The 22,753-nt window shown below is 44.0% G+C and overlaps 1 protein-coding gene across 2 annotated transcripts in view; it reads right to left on the bottom strand.

The window, feature by feature from the left end:
• MYZAP (myocardial zonula adherens protein) overlaps positions 1 to 22,753 on the bottom strand; it is a 99,700-nt gene that overhangs the window by 65,974 nt on the left and 10,973 nt on the right. For both annotated transcript variants that reach the window (XM_053594288.1, XM_053594289.1), the window contains exons 2-5: positions 21,283 to 21,369; positions 7,076 to 7,231; positions 4,109 to 4,201; positions 667 to 780 (exon numbers count right to left, since the gene is read on the bottom strand). In XM_053594288.1, coding sequence (XP_053450263.1) covers positions 667 to 780; positions 4,109 to 4,201; positions 7,076 to 7,231; positions 21,283 to 21,369 — 450 coding nt within the window. The remainder of the gene's footprint in view (positions 1 to 666; positions 781 to 4,108; positions 4,202 to 7,075; positions 7,232 to 21,282; positions 21,370 to 22,753) is intronic.

Below are 22,753 nucleotides of genomic sequence, written 5' to 3'. Positions count from 1 at the left end.
TAATTTGCGTATTAGATGGGGACTTTGTTGGAAGAGTAAGAGTAGAAGCATTTGAATAGTTCCTAGCAAATCAAATCAGTCAACATAGTCCCTTGAAATGAGTGACAACACACATTTTCACCAGCATAGAAGACAGGGTCTTTCTGTTTTCCTCTCTGCTGCTACAAGACATTCTTTGAAATACACATGATTCTCTTTGATGCAAAATAATTTCTAAATTAAGAAAAAGTGCTCATAAGACTTTGAGAATGACTTGCCATGTAAAGGGTACAGATGTCTTTGGTCTTTTCTGAGATTGGCTGGACCTCCTATAACACTGAGGATGGAAAAAGAAGTGGGCTGATGTGCTGTCCTAGGCACTGATGCTGAGGACCATCTGGGCACCTGGTGGAACCACTGACATCACACTGAACTCAGCATCAAAACCCCCATTTCAGTGAGGGCAAAAACAAAGCATTCCAGTCTCAGTTTGGAAGCCCTTCCTTCAACTTCCTTCACCGTCTTCTGGGCACAGTTTTTATTGTGGCTCTGCTTAGAAGAATCTACATAATGAGCCAAGGACACACTGTGACTTACTGTTCAGGGAAGGGACAGGGCCCACACTGGGCTAGGCTTGGTTGGCCTGTAACAGAGGGACAGGGAGTTTAACAGGGAGCAGGTGAGTACCTGCAGGCCGATGGAGTCCGACGCCAAGGCTGAGTTCGTGGCATCAAAATCATCCAGGGCAGATGACTGGGCTTGGATGTGGTTCTCTAGATAGTCCTGCCGGGCGTGGGAAACCTGGACAGATTGAGGAGACAGTCACACGAAATCAGTCCATACACACCCACAGCAATCTTCCATTAGGCTGCAATGCCCTTCTAATAGAAGCTGCACCCACTTCAACAATATTGAAAGCAAAGCTTTAAATGAAAAGTCTACATCTGCATGACCCAGAGAGAAGAGAGGAATATGCTCCCTTTGCATAGTATCTACACACACCATTCACCCACAGAGCCTCACTCACCCCACAGCAGTGCTGTGAGGAGTCAGAACATGGCCCTGTACAAGAAACAGAATCAGAGGGGTTAAATGATTTGCTCACAACAGCCCAGAGGGGACACAGCTAGAACTAGAGCCCAGATGGAATAACTTCTTCTGCCATCTTGCCCTTTCTACTCACCAAGGAAGGGTCTGCTTTGGGCCCCCCAATTCTCAGGAGGTATTTGCAGCTGCTCTTGCTGTTGCTGTCTTACTGGGTGTATGTTTAACATGTATGAGAAAGTTTCATCAGTGGCCAGTCTTGAGCTAGATCCTAGCAAGAGGCTGGATACAGGGAGAACTAGGGGTCGGGTTCTCAGGAAGGCTCAGATGTGTAGCCAGGGAAGCCGCAGGAAACAGCAGGGCAGGAGGTGCTCTTGGGGAGTGGGAGAGAAAGCTGAAACACCAGGCCAGGACCACCCCACGTGGCATGCTCTGGGGTGTGTTTATGTAGCCAGAGTTTAGCAACTTAATCTGGCTGCAGGATGTAGGATGGCCTGGAGAACAAAGAGACTTAGAGGCAGAGAGACAGGGCTCCTAGGACAGTTCTAGCATGAGAAAATGCGGGTGTGTAGGAGATGGTGACAGAAAGCAAACGGCAGAGCCTTGTTTATGCATTTATTGCAAATCCAATCCTTTGGCTTTGAAGACAGTCATTAGTGTCTGTCAATGGATGACAGTGAATTTCCGTAAGTAGGTGAGAATGTCACAAATCTCCTACATGCCAGTGAGAATGGGCTAGGTGGGTCCCCCACTTCTCTAATCAGAGCAGTAGATCTTACGTAAGCAGATATTCTCACCGCCCAGCCATACACTCAACTCTAACGCATGATTATTATAATTGCCCTTCTTTCCTGCAGATATTAACTCTTATGAAAAGTATGTCATATAGATATGGACTTTTATCTTTAGGATTAATAATAACAATTTTTTTAAATGTCCATAAGCATTAGCTTGGTTAATCTAAAGGAAGGTTATTTTTCTTAAATTTAGGGGTAGGTAATACACTCACATAGTGTAAATATTGAAAAAGTATAAAATGTATACCCTGAAATAAATCCCCTGTCACTCCTATCCCATCTGCTGGGTTACCACCCTGCCCACTGTGCCCCCCAGTTGGGAACCACTGTTAATTACTTCCCAGATGATCCATTTTGGCAACTCTTTGTGCACACACAGAACAATCCTGATATATGTTTGTCCCCATTTACACAAATGGTATCAAATTATACATATTTTCCTTCATCTTGCTTTTCTCACCTACTCTGTATCTTTGAAATCTTTCCATAACTCTTTTCAAAGGGCTTACTTGACCTTTTTATTTCTTTTACAAATGTGTATACTCTATTGCAGAGATATAATTTATTTTACTTCTTCCTTCCTGGTGGACATGTAAGTTTCCAATCTTTTCACTTTTCCAAACAATGCTGCAATAAATAACTTCATCCATATGTTATTTTTCGTACATGAGAGCCTATCAATAGAACAATGCTTAGGAACAGAATTGCTGGGCCAAAGGGTCTAGGCATTTGCAATTTTGATAGATAGTGCCAAGTCGCTCTCCCTAAGAGCAATACAAAATTGCTTTCCCATCAGCGACCTTCCTGCTTGCCCACAGCTCTGTTGACAATGTCTTGCCCCACTCATACAGTCTGGCCAGTCTCATGAGTAAAAATTACATCTCAGGATGGTTTTGATCTGGGTTTCTTCTCCTGTGAGTGAGGTGGAATATTTTGTCAAATATTTAAAAGCTCTCCATCTTTCCTCTATGATAAATTACCTGTTACCAATCTTTCACCTGTTTTTATGAGTTGTAGCATTTTTCTTGAGTCAACGGAGCACTTTAAATATTCAGAAAATTAGCCTGTTATCTACGATAAAAAAGGGAAAATCATTTTTCCCAGTCTGTCCTTTGACTTTGAGCTGGGTACTTTTATCAGCTAAAGTTTTTCATTTTAAGGTAGTCAAAGTTACCAACCTTTTCTTTCATGGTTTTAGGACTTTATGTCATAATAAGAAAAGGCCTTCCCACCCCAAGAGTATAAATGAATTCACGTTTTCTACTAACACTTTTAAGTTCCATTTTTAGCATTTAAATCTTTGTTCCATTTGGAGTTTGTCCAGGTATGAGACCGTCCCAACAGCATACAAGTTGTGCCCATAGCATACACTGACAAGGCCTCTTTCCTCCTTCAGTTGAGATGCTATATTTATCATATACTAGGGTAAGACATTTTGGGACTTTTTTCATTGATATTTTAATCTCTGAGGACTCTTCAGTTTATTTTAACATTGATAGGGTTAGTCCCCCTCAATGTTTTTTTCCCCCAGAACTTTCCCAACTCTTTGTATTTATTTTCTATACAACCTAAGAATCACCTAGTCCATTTGTAAAAAACAAAATAAATTCCAAATTTTATTGGTACTGTTGGTATTTTTATTGAATCACATAAATGTGCACATTAACCCAGATTGTACTGACAATCTTACAACATTGACTCCTCCTCTCTAAACACATGATGTGTCTTTCCATTTGTTAAAGTTTTTAGATATTTAATATTTTCTGTCTCTATTTTTTCTCCTAGCTATTTTTTTCAATCCATTGAAATCTCTTTGTCTATATTAATTTTATACCCTGCTGTCTTACAGAGTTCTTTTATTGTTTCTAGTTGTTTTTTTCATCAGTTCACTTGGCCTTTCTTGTTATAAAATCATATAGTTTGTAAATAGTGATAGTTTTACATCTACCTGTCCTCTTTTTAAACCTTTAAATTTATTTCCCTTGTTTAATTCCACTGGCTAGCATCTTAGGTACAATAAATAATAACGGTGATATCTATCTTTCTTGTCTTGTTCCTGACCTTGGTGGGACTGGTTCAAATAGAAATATTTGAACCAAAAAAATTACCCTTTAAATAATAAATTTCACCATGTGACAAAATTCCCTAAGTTCATTTAAAATATGATTCCATTTATTTACAACATTATATATTCAACATTATACACTCATTATATACACCAGCCACTGAGAGAAAGTTCTGAGCTGCACCACGCCTCCATATTACCACGTCACTGGGTATTAACTTACTGACAGTTCCTTGGTGAGTTCTCGAATCTTCTGTCTCATCTCGTCATAGTCCCCACACATTCGCTTCCTCACTTTTTCCAAAGTGGCTCTCACCTGCAGCCCACAAAGATGCTGGTTAGAGACTAAGCTATAACATTGTCATGGAAGATTTTCAAAACTTTTAAGAAACCCTAAGAAGAGGGGTTTCCCACAAAAAACAAAAAAAAAATCCTAAGAACAGGACATTCAGGAAAGTCAGGGAGAACACCCCTGACATCTACTTAGAAACCAAGGGAATTATCCAAACAATAATTTATATATACATACATTTATATATATATACACACACATATATGTTAGGATTATATCTGTAACTATCAATAAATATTAATTATCCAAATAATAAACTCTGAAGAAAAAAAGGTTTGTTGAAACTCACCTATCACTCTCACACCATATTTGGGCAAGATTTGTTCCTTTCCTATCACACATTTTCACAAGTACAAAATTTTTAACAAGTCGACTCTGCAAACGCACGTAAAGGGACCAAAAAACCAAAATGTGACCTTTAATTTTCCCTACTTCTGCCAAACAGCAATTAAATATCTGGAACGTAAGGTAGGAAAATATGAGTTCTAGAGAGCCACAAATGTGAAAGTCAGTTCCTCAATAATCACCAATAACATACAAGGCATTCGATGTAACAACAACAAAAAACCCAACTGTTCACACAAACACTGTTCAAGTTTCTTTATAGTACCAGTGTTAGAGGAATTACAAGGTCTTGAAAACTTTAAAATAAAACAAAAATCCATAGAAACAGTCCCTGTCTCCTCCCTTCTTCTGTGTCGCTAAGATGGACAAAATGCTCGGGAATCCTTAAACAGGACAGGAAGTCTCAAAGGAGTTTTCTTCAAGTACCATCCAGAATTTCTATTTCAGGAAAGGATTAAGGGCAGCAGTTTGCTTAGAATGCAAGAGTTTAGGGGACAGCGTTAAGAGTACAATTTTGAAGATGTATTTGTATAGCAAATGTGTTAAATTAGAGTACATGTTTATTAGGGGTGACTGGATATTGGAGGAGATTTGGGGGAAGGGGGCAGTGAAGACCCTAAGCCTTCCACTAAGCCTTCCCCAGATGAATTATAATAATAGAGGCTACTTTCTTGCCATTAACTACAAACACTTTGGAAAAATGAAGCCAAAACCATGATTTTCATTGTAGGCCATCAGGATGGCTTTCATCTGGGGCTCTGAGTTTGCACTTTGCCACTCCCCGGTGGGGATGGGTAGAAAACTGAGCTGGCTGTCACTCCCACTGACAACAGGGCCAGAGGGACACTCCCAAGGGGAGAGGGCAGACAAACCCATAAACACACAGGAAGAACCTGGCCAGGGAGAGATTTGAAAACAGCTCGAGATGAAAGGACCTGGAAATTCATTTTAAATCACAGATCATGGTGGAGGTTGGTAATTCCAGGTTAGAGCCAGCAGCTCTGTGACTTTGGTTTGTGTCATCCATGGCTCAGATCAGCCTCAACCTACCATCTTTATCTTAGGCAATTTGTGACTCTGTACTCTGCTTGGAAAGAAGGTTTACCTCCAAAGTAACACCATGCTGGAGCATGTTTGGAGCATTTAAGTAAGGAAAATGTAAGTATCTCCTTGAGAAAAATACGGGAAATTTAGAATGCCTGAGCTATTCTTAACAGGAAAATCAGGAATGAAACACTCCAAATGGGATTATCTTTGGCAAGTAGGATAACTCGGGATTTGAGGCTGGTATTGATCACACACATCTTGTGTGTGTGTGTAACTTTATAACCTTTCTAGCTTTTCCTCATATTTTCTACTAATCATTTATTATTCTCTACATTCAATAAAGAAATGTTTCTTTTAAAAACTCACACAAAGGCTGAGACAGAGTGGCTTTGCATCTTATCCACAAGCCCACCAAATAAAAAGGGGTTCACAGCCCTGAGATTTTGACCTGAGGGGTTAAGCCCAGTCCCCATGATCTATACCTGAGAAAACTGAAGCCTACCTAGGGCCCAAATGACACACCGGGCCAATCACAAGCCAGACCCTGAAGCAAGGTCTGTGCGCTCACAGGCCCGCCCCGAGGTAACTTTGTGTCCTTCCTCATAGACTTTCATATTTCCAAAATTTTCTCAGAAGAACATGAAATTTAAAAAAATATTGAATACAAAGAAATGGCATTGATCAACTTGGCTGAGTGACACCTATTGTGGCTGCCTGCACAGCATTCGTTCCAGCCCGAGTGACTGCCCTGGACCAGCCGGAGTTTCCTGCCTCTCTTGCCAGCGATGGGCTGGGACGAGGCAAGTGACACAGTCCTGCCCAACTCGACAGAAGGGTGATCTAATGGGTATGGAGTGTGGGCCTCTAACAAGTTTCCAGAGGTGGGTAGCCTCTCTTCTTCCTCCAGACACTGTCATGTTTTCAGATGACACCTTGAGTCTGAGGCTGTAGGAAGAGGGAGAAATGGAAACACAGAGAAACAGAACTAGAGTCCAGACGGGCCCTGCTTGGCACCCACTCACCTCTAAACTTACCCCATGGGAGATAAATGTCCTCTTTGAGTTGGCTTTTCTGTTATTTGCAATCAAAAGCATCCAAATGTATAGTTGTCCAAATTTATACATTAGATATATTCAGTGTAATAAGCAAAATCCCCTAAGAGCCTCCATACTGTACATGGAAGAAGGAAGCCATCTGGTCTCCCTAGTACACCTGCTCAGTAACATTCATCCCACAGAAGTTCAACCTACCCTACCTTGCAGAATTACATATGTACTTTCTATTATAACTTTACTATGGACATACACAGAAACATTTCTACCTAAAATGGCAACACAAAGAATTCTTTCAAATGCCGTATTAACCTGATATCAATTCTTCCAACATCATCTTCTTACGTGCTGTAAGTAAAATATAAACCAGAAAAAAAGCTGATAAGCAGCTCACATCTTTGATGTAGTTCATCTCTTCTTTCAGTTGACTAGTGGACCACCCATACACCACCATTTCTTTGTGCTGGTTTTGATCTGATCTTCGCACCACACCATAAACAACACCCTGAGGAAGTTTCCTGGTAGCTTCTCCCTTGCTTAGGTCAGCAGGCTAAAAGAGGGTAAGAAAAGAGAGAAAAAAATAAAAATGATTCTTGAGTCCTCATGAAAACAGTTGTCATAATGGGTTCTCACCGTATTCATGCAGGTCATGCCCAGCGCTAGGTGCCTGGCAGTGGGGACAGAGTAGAGGAGAAATCCAGCTTAGTCTCAGCTCACCAAGTCACACCTGACCTGGGCTGGGGCTTGCATTTGCCCTGGAGGAAGAGCACACTGGGTTAATTTCTATAAGGCCCTGTCCACTGACCTAGTAGAGCATCTACACGGCCCCACCTTCCCCTAGGGGGCGCTCATTCCTAATTCCCACAAAGGTGCCTGATGGACTTCCATCATCCCTGATAACAAGAGCAAGTGATTGAAACCTGCTGCTCTTAGCAATGCCACTTTTAGCCTTGAACCAGTTCCCTTGTGGCTTCAAACTCATCACTAAACACATGGCTTAAAATGCATAAGGTGGAAGTTGGCTGTCACCTGGCAGCCAAGCTATCCTCTGAGGGTAGGACAGCTGGCCTGGGGGTCACATGTCAGGTTTTGTACAAAGCCTACTGCAGTTCTAAGAAAAAGAAGTAGGCTTTGTACAAAACCTGTTGTGACCATTTATGACGTATTTCTGTAAAGCCAGGCAGAATCCCTCTGCTCCTGCTGGCTGACCCTTCATTCCTTCAGTTAAAACTTTGGTCATCGTTCAATGCAAATACCTTTGAGAAAAGTAACATGTTCAAGTCTTAATACCCCTTTATTTTTTTGAGCACGTTCTATAATCCAGACGCGTTTCTAAGCACGTTTAACGTTCACAACCACTCTGTGATGTAGTCATTGTCCTCTCTGCTCACAGCTGAGAAAACTGAAGTTGGGAGAGATTAAGCCACTTGCTAGCAGTCACACATTTGGACTCAAGTCTAGTTGTGTGGTTCTGTCTGACAGTGAATCTTCCTCCCATCCTGCAGGTGACCTCAGATGCAGGGGTCAGGGCAGGGGCCTTCACCACATGAAGGGAACAGAGACAAGGGAAAAAACACCACCAAGAACTGAGACTTCACCTGCAAACTGGCCTTCTCCCAACTTTCCCTGGGATTGACCCTAAACCTCAACAATGCCACAGCACAGAAGCCCCAGCTTCATAATCGTTAACTGCTCTCCAGCAAATGTTTCAACTGCCTTTGCATCCATTCTTTCCCTGTGTTCATCACAAATTCAAAATCATTCATTATGACAGAACAGCAAGTACTTTATGACCTCATTCATTCAGGTTTGTAAAATCAAAGAAAAGTCTAGAAAGGTACACGGTCCATTATTAATAGTAGACCCCTCTAAGGAGGGGGCAGCAGGGTGATACAGGGGTGCTGAGGTTGGGATGACTTTCACTTTGGTCTTTAGCCTCTTTTGTATTGCTTTTGTTTTGTTTTGCTTTGTTTTATAATGGGAGCTTTTTATTTTTTTTATTTTTTTCATGGTTTAATCATTTTTTTTTTATTAAATCATAGCTGTGTATCTCCATTGCTTCCCACCCTTCTGCACATGCTTGAGCAAAGACGGAATGCAAGGGGCTGCGACCCTTTGTATATGTACTTGTGTCTGGTAAACACTCCCCCCTGAGTCCCTCACACCTGGGCTTCACAGGCACTGACTCAACTTGTGAAATTCGTGTGTAAGTTTGGGAAACTGAGCTGTTCATGATTCGCAATGGACTTACAAGCTGGCATTAAGTTATTCCCAATTTACTAGAAATACAACTAGGAAGAGGAAAGTCTAATGAAACTATCCACATACCAGAAAACAAAAGCATGTTCTTTCAGTCATGGGCTCCACCCAGTTCCTGAAAAACAAGCTGATGAAGTGCATTTCTGCAAAGCAAAAGACTCTCCGAGGTGGACTAGCTTGCAGGAACACTCAGGTGGCTGGATACAGAGGATCCCGCCTCCTGACCCAGGCAGGACGATGAGGGCCACAGACAGGGAGGAAAGCACAAATGACACCAAGGACAAAGGTCTGTGGAACACAGCCTGAGAGGTCCTGCGGCTAAAGCCGCACACCTATAAAGGCATCTAAGATACACTCAGTGCAAATAATACATTTCATATTGCTGATTTTTGTTTTACGAATGTTCGTGTTTATGTGTGTAAAACATCCAGAAGGATAGAATCCAAATTTTTCATCACAGTTTCCTCCCTAAAATGGGATTTTACTTTTTCCTTGATCCTCTTCTGTACCCTTTAAATTATCTTTTTTGGCATTTTTTAAGAGCATTATGTTTTAACTGATCATTTTTATAAGTATCCAGGTCTAGGGAAGGGCACAGTCCCAGGACCCTACTCAGGAGCAGTGCGGTGGCTGGGCCACTCCTGGAGGAGAGGACTCCTGAAGCAGCCTGGGGAGCTGCTGGGCCAGACACCGTCACAATGAGAGAGAAGGAAAAGGGATTTGTGTAGCAATTTTATAGTGTATTATTTTCTTTAATCTTCACAATTAACCCTTCTGTGTAAATATGTTAGCTCTGTCAAGTGAGAGCCTAAAAGTGCTTTCTAAATGTCTTTCCAAATAGAAGCTCTACAATACTTCCAAAACAGCTGTCAGGAGCGGAACTGGACTTCACATTTCCATAGCATCTCCGAATCTCAAAGAGTGAGGAAGCTGAGGCTGGCCCTCAGGTCCTGGGCCGTTTGGAAGAGGCAGGCCCAGCATGGGGGACTTTTCTCTACTTCCCCACACCAACCCTTCCCCAAGTCCTGCCTCTTCGCCTCCTTTCTGTTGTTTTAGGAGCCAACCTGAAAGGCCTCTCCCTCCAGAACACCTTCCTTGACCCTCCAGCCCGGGCATATGTCCTTGGTCTATTCTCACCTTTCTCCACAACACCCAGCCCTGCCACACCAAATGACCACTAGTGTCCTTCCATAGGTGAGGCCTGCTTCCCTATCAACTGTGAGTTCCAGCAGGTCTAGGCCCTTCTTCCTGTTCTTTTCCACTATAAGTACCACCATCTAACAGCGACTGACACACAAGTTTTTCAACAAATATTTGCTGAACGAACAGGGAGCTTTAAAAGTTGAAAGAGGTTCTAGCAGGGGTCCTCACACTGCAGCCCGCAGGCCACATGAGGCGGTGTGATTGTATTTGTTCCCGTTTTGTTTTTTTACTTCAAAATAAGATATGTGCAGTGTGCATAGGAATTTGTTCATAGTTCTTTTTTTTAAACTATAGTCCGGCCCTCCAGCGGTCTGAGGGACAGTGAACTGGCTCCCTGTTTAAAAAGTTTGAGGACGCCCGTTCTAGGGAATTCCACAGACTACATAAATATGGTCCAGCTGAAGAACACCCTTGGTTCCTCTGAGATGATATAACACAGATGTTCCCCCCAATCACAACAGGTATACCCAGAAAAGTGGCTAAGGAGCAGAAACTACTATTGGTTTTACAAAATGTTGGTATGCTTTTGGTGAAGACTGAAAAACACAAGAAAAAAAAAGAAAAGAGCCGGTATGTTGGGCAAGGTGTTTTTATCTAAATTTTTCTCTTCTCAGATCCCTTACAGTATCTTTCTACAAGATAAATTTTAATTATTTTAAGGCATGATAACAGCATTGTAATACTATTGAATCTTTATCTGCTAGAGAAACACGTAGAAATATTTATGACATCTATTTATTTCTTTGTACAGGGTGGAGGACGTGGACGGGCGTGTAGATCAGGCAGGACTGGCCATGGGCTAAGGGCTGTTGGAGCTGGAGGGAAGGGTCAGTGGCTCACTGCACTATTCTGTCTCCTTTTGTATATGTTTGAAACCAGCCAAAATTGAGATTTGTTTAACTTATAATGTTGGTTGGTTAAAATATAAAATTTTTTAAAATGTACAGCAAACCTATTGAAAGCCTCCTGGGCATGAAGCAATATTAGGCAAAATCACCTTGAAAACAAAAGCCCTAATAAATGCACAGAATAAAAAATATATATATTACCAAAGAATGAAAAAGGAAACAGCCAACTAAAAGGTCATTCCATAGTCCCTAAGTGGAATGCAGGTGTAACCGTACTACGGAATCTCCAAATTGAGCTGTTCCCTGGGTGAACTCATAGCTTAAAATTAACCTACAGGGTCGTACTATGGCTGTTTTCTGTAAAGATGCATTTAACAGCAAGTGCTATAGAAAGAAAGAAACAATAGAAAAGTAACTTAGCCTAAATTCCTACTCTAAGGGATTTACTGCCCACTGGAGAGTTTGGGTCATCAAGGCCAGTGATAATATTCAAATCCTACATCCAAATGTATAATCCTACAATGCAGCCAGCTCCACCAAGACAGGAACTGCATCTCCCACATTCACTACCACATCCTGGTATCCAGCGTAAATAGATGTTCCATACCTACATTTTTTTTTTTTTTTGAGACAGAGTCTCACTATGTCACCCTCGGTAGAGTGCTGTAACATCACAGCTCACAGCAACCTCAAACTCCTGGGTGTAAGCAATTCTCCTGCCTCAGCCTCCCAAGTAGCTAGGACTACAGGAGCCTGCCACAACGCCTGGCTATTTTTTTTGTTGCAGTTGTCACTGTTTGGCAGGCCCAGGCTGGGTTCGAACCCATGGGCTTGGGTGTATGTGGCCGGTGCCATAACCACTGTGCTACAGGCGCCAGCCACATACCTACATTTTGAAGGAAAAAAGAAAGACAGAATATTTGGACTATGTGGCCATCCTAGACACTTGGGACCTATCTGTGCAATGGAAGAAAATCCTTTGGTCAATAGGTCTCCCAGGGGGTAAATAACAGCAGAAACACAGCTCAGCATAAATCAGAACAGATGGTGGCAGATTTGCCACAACTCCGGCCACAGATGCTAGGACAGGAGGCTGATCACAGGTCCAACTGCCAGCATGACTTAGTAGGACCCTAACATGACTCAAATGACTTGCAAAATAGAAGCGGAGTTATTTCCCAAACTTCTTGCTTTGGACCTCTTCTCTCCAGCCAGAGGGCGGCAGCCAGCCAGGGACTGCTGAGCACAGAGCCTTTGGGCCCCCTGTGCATCCTGCAGGCAGAGGCCAGAACTGTCAGGAATGTGCTCTGGCCTGTCTGACCTGCAGGTTCATCTTAGCAAACTACTTGTCCCACGTCATTATTCACACTTGACATTGTTTTGCCTTCTTGTGACAAATAAATGAACATTATAGCTGAGCTCCTGGGGCCTTCCCACAGCCTGGGAAAGAAATAGAAAGGAGGTGGGCAGCCTTATATTATCAGAGAAATTGAAACCTTTGGCTTATTAAAATATTTAGCCACGCAGTGGCCTAAGCCTGTCGTTCCAGTCAAGCTTCCAACTCTGGAAGCCAAGGCAGGAGGATCACTGGAGCCCAGGAGCTCAAGGCTGCTGTTGAGCTATGACAGAGTCTGTGAATAGACACTTCTCTCCAGTCCGGGTGACACAGCAAGACCAGGCCTCTTAAAAAAAATTAACTTGTTACTTCCAATTATCTGACAGACTAAATAGTATTTACTTCCTAAAGAAAAAAGATCACTTAGAATGCTTAGGATGAAGCCAAGTCCTGTGGTTCACACCTGTAACACCAGCACTCTAGGCCAAGTGGGAGGATTGCTTTGGCTTAGGAGTTCGAGACCAGCCTGAGCAAGATCGAGACCTCATCTTTACCAAAAATAGAAAAACTAGCTGGGTGTGTGGGGGGTGCCTGTAGTCCCAGCTACTTCGGAGGCTGAGGCAAGAGGATCGTTCACTGAAACCGAGGAGTTTGAGGTTGCTGTGAGCTATGACATCATATCACTCTACCCAGGGCAGGGCAGGAGTGAGACTGTCTCAAAAGAAAAAAAAGAATGCTTAAGATGAGAAGGAGATGAAAGACCTTCAGCCAAGCAGAAGTTCCCAAAAGAGTGACAGCTATAATGACAGCATCCTGACGGGAGATAACTTCCTCAAGATAGTACTTTACAGCTTCTATGCAGACAACAGCTGTGTAGGCCCAACAAGGCCAGGGGAAATGGGGAGAAGCATGGGAGGGAAAACATCAGGAACAGCTTTCCTAGAACCCAGGGGTATAGCACACACTTCAGGTAACCTTGACTGATAAAATGTAAATATCCTAAACAGACTTTCTCTGGTAGAGAAGCCTGCAAGTTGCTGTTCCCATGCCAACCTGGTCAGACCACCCTGAGGCGGAATTGCCAATCCACCATCTACTACAGTGGTTCTCAACCTGTGGGTCTCGACCCCTTTGTAACAATACATCGTGGCATTAGGAATGTTGAAAACCACTTATCTACCAGCTGTGTGCCCTGTGCAAAGTTATTTTCTGTGCTTCACTGAGCTTCAGGGTCCCAAACAGCAAAATGGGGATACTATCACCAATTTCAGGGTACAGTTTAAGGAATACATGGAATAATGTACATAAAACGCTTAGTGTGCTGATGGCAAACAGGTAGATATGTGGTTTCTGGTATCAGGGTTGTGGTTTCTTTATACTTCTGAGCATCTGGGTTCCAACTAAACACTACATGTCCATCTGGATGATTCTGTGCATCTGTCCCCTCCTCTTTTATTATGTCCTTTTGCTGTTCACATTACAATCATCAAATTCGCTGTGACAGTGAAATGCCCCCCTCGCACCTGACCATGGTTTCTGTTCTTGGTGACAGAAGCAGACAGTTTCGGAAGACACAGCCAGTGGGTTTATATACAATGGCCCCCACCAGCTGATAAGGCTGTAGTGTAGGGTGGAGGGGTGAGGGCGGCTGGAGGCAGCCAACAGAGCCCCAGCCTTAACTTTAAGCCACAGCAACTGCCCCTGGTGTCCCAATGGCACTTCCACACATAGCAGTTTGACCTGAGTTCCACAGCTAAAGACATGTTTGGAAAAACACTGGCTAACATTTCCATTTGCTCCAAGAGGAAACTGAGGCTCCTCGAGATGACCTCACTGCCCTTGACTACTGCAGTAGTTGATGAGGGAGCTGGGACCAGATGCCCAGGCCTCTCCTGGTCCTCCCAGGGCTGTTATCTCTGAGAGGCACGCAGAGTCCCTGCACACTGTCACAAAGGGCAGGCGGGCTCCTGGCTGAAGTTCTGAATCATGGCAGCATACTCCTCCACCTGGCAACAGCCCTCAATGTTGTATAAACAGTCGTGCCAGGGACTTGGACCTAGCAGGCTTACTCATCCAGGGCTTTTAAAGGAAAGGGGACTTTAAAACCTACTGGCAAGGGTTTCCTCTTTTTCAACATTTTATTGGGCTATGAAAGTCCCTGCCTTCACATCCACACACATATCTGCCCTCTCTCAGTCACGGTTCCCAGAGATCTAGAGGGCAATAACCTAAAAAAAAAAAAAAAAAAACTGGTCACTAAAGCACACTTCAAAGCTGGAATGCTAATTGCTATGTAAAATATTATCTGCCTCAGCTATTTTTTGATTTGAAAAGGACTTTACCAACACTAAGACTCAGAACCAGCTCCCTAAAACTCAACGTGATAAGTACATGTGAGACCCTAATTCCACATGATAAATCTATAATAACTGGTGCAGGCTCTTGTGGTTCTGTGTGTGTGCACACGCATGTGTGTGTGCACGTGTGTGCACGCACCTGCATATGACATAAGAATACAATGCATATGGATTTGGACGGGACTATGGATACACGCATTCACGGAGTTCTTTGAAAACAATAGTTATAGGCTTGGCACCCACAGCTCAGTGAGTACGGCACCAGCCACATACACAGAGGCTGGTGGGCTCAAGCTTGGCCTGGGCCTGCTAAAACAACAATGACAACTGCAACCAAAAAGTAGCCAGGCGTTGTGGCGGGCACCTGTAGTCCAGCTACTTGGGAGGCTGAGGCAAAAGATCACTTAAGCCCAAGAGTTTGAGGTTGCTGTGAGCTGTGATGCCACAGTGCTCTACCGTGGACAACATAGTGAGACTCTGTCTCAAAGAAAAAAGAAGGAAAGAAAACAATAGTTATTTATTTTCAAAATTATCTACTACTAATTTTAATTCTAATAAGCAACAATTTTATAAATATTATATTCCACTTATCCACTTCTCAACATGTAGTTTATGCCTGAAAACAAATTAGCATTCCCTCTCTCATATTATTAATGATTTTTAATAGACAAATAAAAGCCCACAGCTAATTCATCTGAGTTGTTAATACAATTTGAGGTGACATCCAGGCTGCCACTGTCCCTTGGCACCTAGCCATCCACAGCTGAGCACTCCATGTATGTATCGATATGTATTTCTGTGAAATCTGAACATAACGTGTACATTTACATACACACAGAGAAGTGAAGCTGGGTCATTTATATGAACAAATACCAAAAAGGTCCCGGCTGCATTAAAATTCTGAATGGAACATAGGCACCCTCATTCAGAAATGTTCTATTTCCCTCTTCTGTTTTTTTGTTTATTTGTTTGTTTGGCTGGGTTTAGTTTTATTTTGTTCTGTTTTGAGATTGGGTCTCTCTCTCTGTCACCTGGGCTAGAGTGCAGGGACATTACCATCACAGCTCACAGCAACCTCAAATTCCTGGGCTCACGTGATCCTTCTGCCTCAGCTCCCAGAGTATCTGGGCCTACAGGGATGAGCCACAGTGCCCAGCTACTTTTTGTATTTTTTGTAGAGATGGGGTCTCACTATTGTTCAGGCTGGTCTGGAACTCCTGAGCTCAAATAATGCTCCCACATCATCCTCCCAAAGTGTTAGGGTTATAGGCGTGAGCCATGGTCCAGCCTCTATCCCCCTTCTGGTGAGGAACACCCCCGCCCCCAGTGTCTTATATTCCGTTTCTGGACCTCTAGCGAGAACAAGTGTCTTGTCTTGGGTTTATCATCTACATTTCTCTCAGAGCTAATCTGGGTCCCATCCACTTCCACTTCCCATCCACCTGCTGGAGTCATTGTGTGGGGTAAGGATCTGGGGAGGAGGAACAGGAGAGGCAGGTGCCAGCACCCAGTCCCCCCAACTCTTCCCTGGGACTCTAACCACCCCCTTCGCAGGGCAGATTACTCTGCCTCTTTCCCTTTATTTCCTCCAGAGCTGAATCCCTTATCTCTTACAACCTGATCCCTCCTTCTCTAAGATCATTTCTTTTCACCAGAACCTCAAACAACCCACCTGAGATACAGTCCTGGGCCTTGACCCTCTTTGAGATGAAATGACAAGTGAACACAAAGGGTAGAAGAAGATGATGATATCTCTTCCTCTAAGTAAAATAACTGTGTTTTGTTATAACAAAATAAATATCAAAATATTGGTATTCTGGTATCTAAAAATAGCACCACGTACACAACACTGAAAACCCGCATGGCCACCAGCAGGACAGGGCTCGGAAGAGCAGAGCTGAGGTGTGAGGCCAGCTCCAAGCTGCAAAGATGAGGTCTCTGAGGGCAGGTCTGTGTAGACAGGAGGCAAAGGTTGGGTATATGGGTGGAGCAGAAGAACAGAATGACATCAGAAAGGACATAGAAGGCACAGCCTGAGAAGAAGGAAAGGCAGGATGGGCAACTTCACGAAGGGGAACAACTCCCAGAGAGGTAAAGGAAAAGCAAAGACCAAGGGCCACTGGGTTTGCCATTCAAAGGACAGAGATTGGCATTTGGTCATTACTTCTCTAATCCATATTTTAAGCCAGATACCAACTTTGCATCTATTAGCTCACTTACTCTTTGCAACCAGGCATTATTATGCCTACTCTAAAGAGGAAGCTGAGTGTTTGGAGCTCATCGATGGCCTGTAGGAAGCAGTCTCGGGGCAGTTGATGTCTCCTAAAGAGAATGACTAGAAGGAACAGGCAGATCAGACACCTGCCACACCTGAAGAATGCACTACCCCATAAAAAGATGCCAAATCTGTTGCATTTGCTTCCAGGAACGTCCAAACATCTCTTTGTGGAGCTGGGCAAAACGTGCCATCTGCAACACAGCTCCACTGTGAGTTACCTCTCTCTCCAGTGATTTGTGGACAATGGACAGATGGGCCCACATGGAAGAAGCTTGGCAGTTGCACCATGGCATCCCATATTTCAAAATACACTAAGCATCTTTGACAGTGTCTCCAGCCTGCCCTCTGTCAGCTGTGGCTCTAACAGGGCCCTGGAAATCCTCCAAGATGTCCCCTTCATGAGAAGTCATTCAGACCATTTCCATTTTCCAACTCCTCCATCTGAACCAGCTCCATGCCCTGGGCCTTTGTACACCACAGACACCCCCCCATCCTCAAAGGAACCAGAAAGAGTAATCAGAGTTTTTGGCACCTTGAAATTCTGCGGGCCCCAGGGAAAGGGCAGCCACATTGAAACCACATCAGGGGAAGCAGCCCCCCCAGAGTGTCCTTACTGGTGTGTGGCATCTGGCTCCTAGTGACTCACGCCAGGAACCCAGCCAGGACATGGTGACAAAAATCACCCTGTTGCCATCAGGGCCTTCAAGGGCTGCCACCACCCAAGGACTTCGTTCCCAGGGAACCACCTGCCCCACCCTCCTCCTCTCTACCCCAGTTCTTCGGCAGTGAGTCACCAATGTGTCGCAGACAGGCACTGGGACCGCACCTGGCCCACCGGGTGGAAGCAGCATCCTAGTGCATACGCTGCCCCAGGTGCTCTTCAGAGCCTTGGAGTTCTCAGGCACCAAGGGAGGGTGCCTGGGGGTCGAAGGGTAAAGGAAGGCTGGGAGGACCGGGGCCCCCACCAGTGCCACTTTTGCCTGATTTACATGCGAGGGTTCAGTACAACATTTTGATCCCCCCAAAAAGAGAGTTCCTTTTGCTTTAACAAGTTCTAAACACACTGCTCAAGACAGAGAGGCAAATCTGCATACAACTTGGTCAGCAACTCCACTTGACACAGCTAAACACATGAGCCTCCTTCCTTGGGAATACTTGATTCTTCTTCAGCAGCAACAGGTCCTCCAGGGCACTCAAAACCCTTCCCAAACATCTTCCCAGGCACACAGCTTGGCTCTGACCCCAACAGACAGAGTTCCGCAACTCCCCTACCACATGTCTGGAAGGGCACAGCCAGCACCCACGTCCTGCCCCTCACTCCAGCGTGGGCACAGCCCAGGTCTTAGAAAGTGTTCTAAGCAGGTGCATCGCTGTGGACACAGCCCAGGTCTGCTTCACTGACCATCCATCAGCTTTAACAGGGGAAGGAGAAGGGAGCAGTGAGGGCAGAAGGAGAAATCCCCACAGCAACAGAGGCCCCCTCAGTCGCCCTCATTAACAAGGGCCCAGCGGCCAAAGCTAAACCATTGCCTTCTCTGCTTGGCAATGAACTTCACTCCCAGACTTTTTCTTTGGAGAATGTTTGAAGCTACAGAAAGAATCTGAAAGAATAGTTCAAGTACATACCACAGTACCATTACCACAAGAAAATTAATATTTAATATATGGTTCATATTCAAAAGTATATAATTATCCCAATATGTCCTTCAAAGATTTTTGGGGACTAATTTAATCAAGGTTCACTCATTACATTTAATGTTAAGTCTCTTTAGTCTCCCTTACCTACAACAGATTCTCATCTTTTTTTTTTTTTTTTTTTTTTTTTTTTTTGTGGTTTTTGGCCGGGGCTGGGTTTGAACTTGCCACCTCCGGCATATGGGACCAGCGCCCTACTCCTTGAGCCACAGGTGCCGCCCTTTTTTTTTTTTTTAATAACATTGACTTTTTTTTTTTTTTTTTTTTGTAGAGACAGAGTCTCACTTTACTGCCCTCGGTAGAGTGCCGTGGCCTCACACAGCTCACAGCAACCTCCAACTCCTGGGCTTAAGCCATTCTCTTGCCTCAGCCTCCCAAGTAGCTGGGACTACAGGCGCCCGCCACAATGCCCGGCTATTTTTTTTTGTTGTTGCAGTTTGGCAGGGGCTGGGTTTGAACCCGCCACCCTCGGCATATGGGGCCAGCGCCCTACTCACTGAGCCACAGGTGCCGCCCAACATTGACTTTATTAAGGAGGTATTCTACAGACTGTCCTGCGTTTGAGGTTTTTCTGTTTCCTTATTATTAGATTCAGTTAAACAAGTGCGGCATGAATACAACATAGGTAATACTGTGTACTTCTTAATCACATCACCTCAGGTCCTGTAACATCAGCTGCCCCCCTACTGGTTACACTAGCTTGGATCACGTGGTTGAAATGTTGACCGCCAGCCTACCCCACTGTGAAGGTACATATCCCTTCAGAATCGGTAAGTAATCTGTTGAGGTAATACCCTGAGATCACATGAATAATCCCATTCCATAATATTCTTTCACCAACTCGTTTTTCCATCTATTCTGCAATAACCTTTCACCTCCTAGTTTCTCTGTCTATTGACAAATCTACCAGGGAGTTGCAAAATAGAGATTTTCTACATTTATTGGCCCATATTCTATGAAGAAGAGCCTTCCCTTTTTTAACCCCTCCCCTTTCCAAATATTACTATGTGGACTTTGTAAAAATTATTCTATGTGTCATAATCCACTACTGTCATTATTCTTTTCCATGCTCAAGTTGCTCTAATTTTGGCCAGTGAGAGCCCTTTCAAACTGACTGCCGGGTCCCTTTGCTACGACCCCACGCATCCAGCACCCTGGGTCCCAGGCCCACCTCACCCTGTACGTGCTCAACAGGAAGCAGCTGCTTCTCTGGACCCTTTTAGTTGGACTCATCCTCTCTTTCCAGGCAGATCAACAACTTTACCTTCTCTCCCCTTTCTCTGATAATATTGCTTTCCTTCCTCCCTACTTCCTTTCCCTGTCATTCATCACTTGCGTTAGCACAGGCAACTCTCCACCCTCGGTAGGCAGTGGGGAGAGGAAGGCAGGAGGAGAAGGGGAGGGGACACAGAGGAAACTCAGGGGAAACTCAGGGACATTATTAAACTCTTAGCAGTCAATGAAAAGCTTCCTTTTTGTATAACTGACCACATTATTAACTCTAAAGCGAGGCTTACATTTCAAGATTTTATTTATAAAATGTATACTATATTATATTCTTTTATTTTATATCCATGTAAAATATAAGCATAAGAAAAAATACACTGACTCCCTGGCACGCCTATGCTTTTCTCTTAATTTATTTGTCTCCATCAACACTTACTACCACCTAACCCCTATAAAATATACTCAATTATTTTGCTGATTTTTCACTCTTGTCCCACTAGAATGTAAGTTGCATGGATGACAGATTTATTTTATTTTTTTGTTTGTTTCTTTGTTTACTACGCTACTCCTTTCGCCTACAACAGTGCCTGGAATACAGTAGGTGCCCAATAATTGCTTGTGACTGACTAAAACAGCTTGGCCAGGACCTGAGGCCTAGAGGTAACAGGACTTCCTCTTTCCTCTTTAACCCTCTGCTCCAAAGTGAACTCCCAGGTAGTTATTCCCTTCTCTGTGTCCCCGGAGCCCTTCTTACATCGCTGGACCCTAACACTTGAAACCTTGCATTATCACTGTTCATTTATACAATGAATAAATAGGTAAACCTGTTTCACCTGGAAAACTATGTGTTCCTTCAAGGCAAGGACATACTTATCTCCATGGCCCCAGCACTAGCACACAAGCTAGCACAAAAATATTTGCTAAACACCTCCTCCCCCAGCCAAGAAAGTGCCCTTTCCCATGCCACAGATGTCTGCTGGCCCATCCTGTGCCCTGTGGGCCCCGGATGCTGCTCTAAGGTGCTGAGAAAAATACTGGCTCCAGCAGCAGCTCACAAAGGGCCCTTTGACTCAACTGGACTGGGCTGTTTCAGGAAAACCCACGTTCCTCGCCACAGCACCTGTCACTAAGGCCAGCGTCCCCACGGCTTTGAAGCAACACAGACCCACAGTGTCCACCAAGAAACAAGAGCAGGGCACGATGCTGGCAGAGCTGGCTGGGAGAGCTGGCTGTCTGCTGGGAAGATGGGAGACAAGGCCGCAAAGTGGAGTGGGCCTTCTCCTCATCAGAGCTGCTGATAGGAGCCTGTGTGAACCAGCCGGGTTAGGGGACAGGAGGCGGAGCTGGTTAAAAGCACAAGGGCTGGGGCCTTCCCAAGCCTTGCCCAAGATGCCTCACCTGCTCTTTTCTCTCAATCTTCTTTTCACTTTGCTCGGGAACTGGGCTCTCTGGAGGTACGGTCAGCCGCAATCTGCAGACATTTGCCTGGAAGAGACAGAGAGGAGAGGCCAGTCAGAAGCCAGTGTTGGGGCAAGAAGAGCCAGGTGACCTCGGGCTTTTCACAGCCTGCTTCGCCCACTTCCAAAGGGGTCACAGAACCGATCCCACAGGAGACTGTGTCGACATGACCAGCCTTTGCCTGACCCAACACAAGTACCAACCACCCACCCTGCTGCTCAAAACAGGGAACTACCAAATAACTTCAGAGATTTCAAACTTTTTATGGATAGCTCAGGTTCCATAATGGTATGTATAAAATAATCTCATTTCACAAGTATAGTCCAAAAAACAGCTAGAGGGAAAAGAGGCCTAAATACACGCAGTGGTTCTCTCCGAAGTGGAACGGTTTCAGATGACTGGGGTGGGAGAGTACTCTTTCCTTGATTGTATTTAATTTTACTACAATAGACATGTATGTGTTTAACCCAAGGTTTTCTTTTCAAAAGAACACCCAAGTTCATAGCAGCAATATTCACAATAGCTAAAAGGTGAAAGCAATCCAAATGTCCATAAACAGGTGAATGAACAAAATGTGACTTATACAGTCCATGGAATACGATTCAGCCTTAAAAAGGAAGGAAATTCTAACACACGGATGAACATTGAGGACATCATGCTAAGTGAAATAAGCCAGTCATAAGAAGACAAATACTGTACAATTCCACTTAGACAAGGTACCTGGAGTAAACTAAGTCAGAGAGGCAAAGTAGAATGGTGGTTGCCAGGGAGAAAGAGACAGGGCTGGGAAGTTAGTGTTTTTTGGACATAGAATTTCAGTTTCAGAAGAGGGAGAAAGTTCTAGAGATGGATGGTAGTGCTGTTTGTACAACAATGCGAATGCCCTTACTGCCACTGACCTATGTATTTTAAAATGGTTAGAATCGTAAATTTTAAGTTATTTGTATTTTACAATGATTGAAAAACAAAATCAAAGCTGCCTGTGTTTTTGCTAAATGGAGACTCGGGTAAGGTAAGACAGCTAGCTGAAAAAGCATAGGAGACTAAGAATACAATGATTATGAGTTAATCAAATATCTCACTCCTTAATCAGCCATGCCACCATGAATAGTTGCCACTAATCTCTGAGATTCTCATGTCAGTTTATTAAACGCTGCTAACAAAGCTCACAGAAATATTGGAATAAAGACTCCTAAATGATTTTTTAAAATCATTACAGTGGCTCATACCTATAATCCTTGAATTCTGGGAGGTTGAGGCTGATGGATTGCTTGAGCTCATGTGTTCAAGGTTAGCTTCAGCAAGAGCAAGACTCCCATCTCTATTAAAAATAGAAAAACTAGCTGGGCATGGTGACAGGCACCTGTAGTCCCAGCCACTCAAGAGGCTGAGGCAAGAGGATCACCTGAGC

Source organism: Nycticebus coucang, chromosome 6, assembly GCF_027406575.1.
Source record: "Nycticebus coucang isolate mNycCou1 chromosome 6, mNycCou1.pri, whole genome shotgun sequence".
In the NCBI taxonomy this organism is placed as follows: Eukaryota; Metazoa; Chordata; class Mammalia; order Primates; family Lorisidae; genus Nycticebus; species Nycticebus coucang.
The sequence above is the reverse complement of the archived record's forward strand: the minus strand, read 5'-3'. Positions and strand labels throughout refer to the sequence as shown.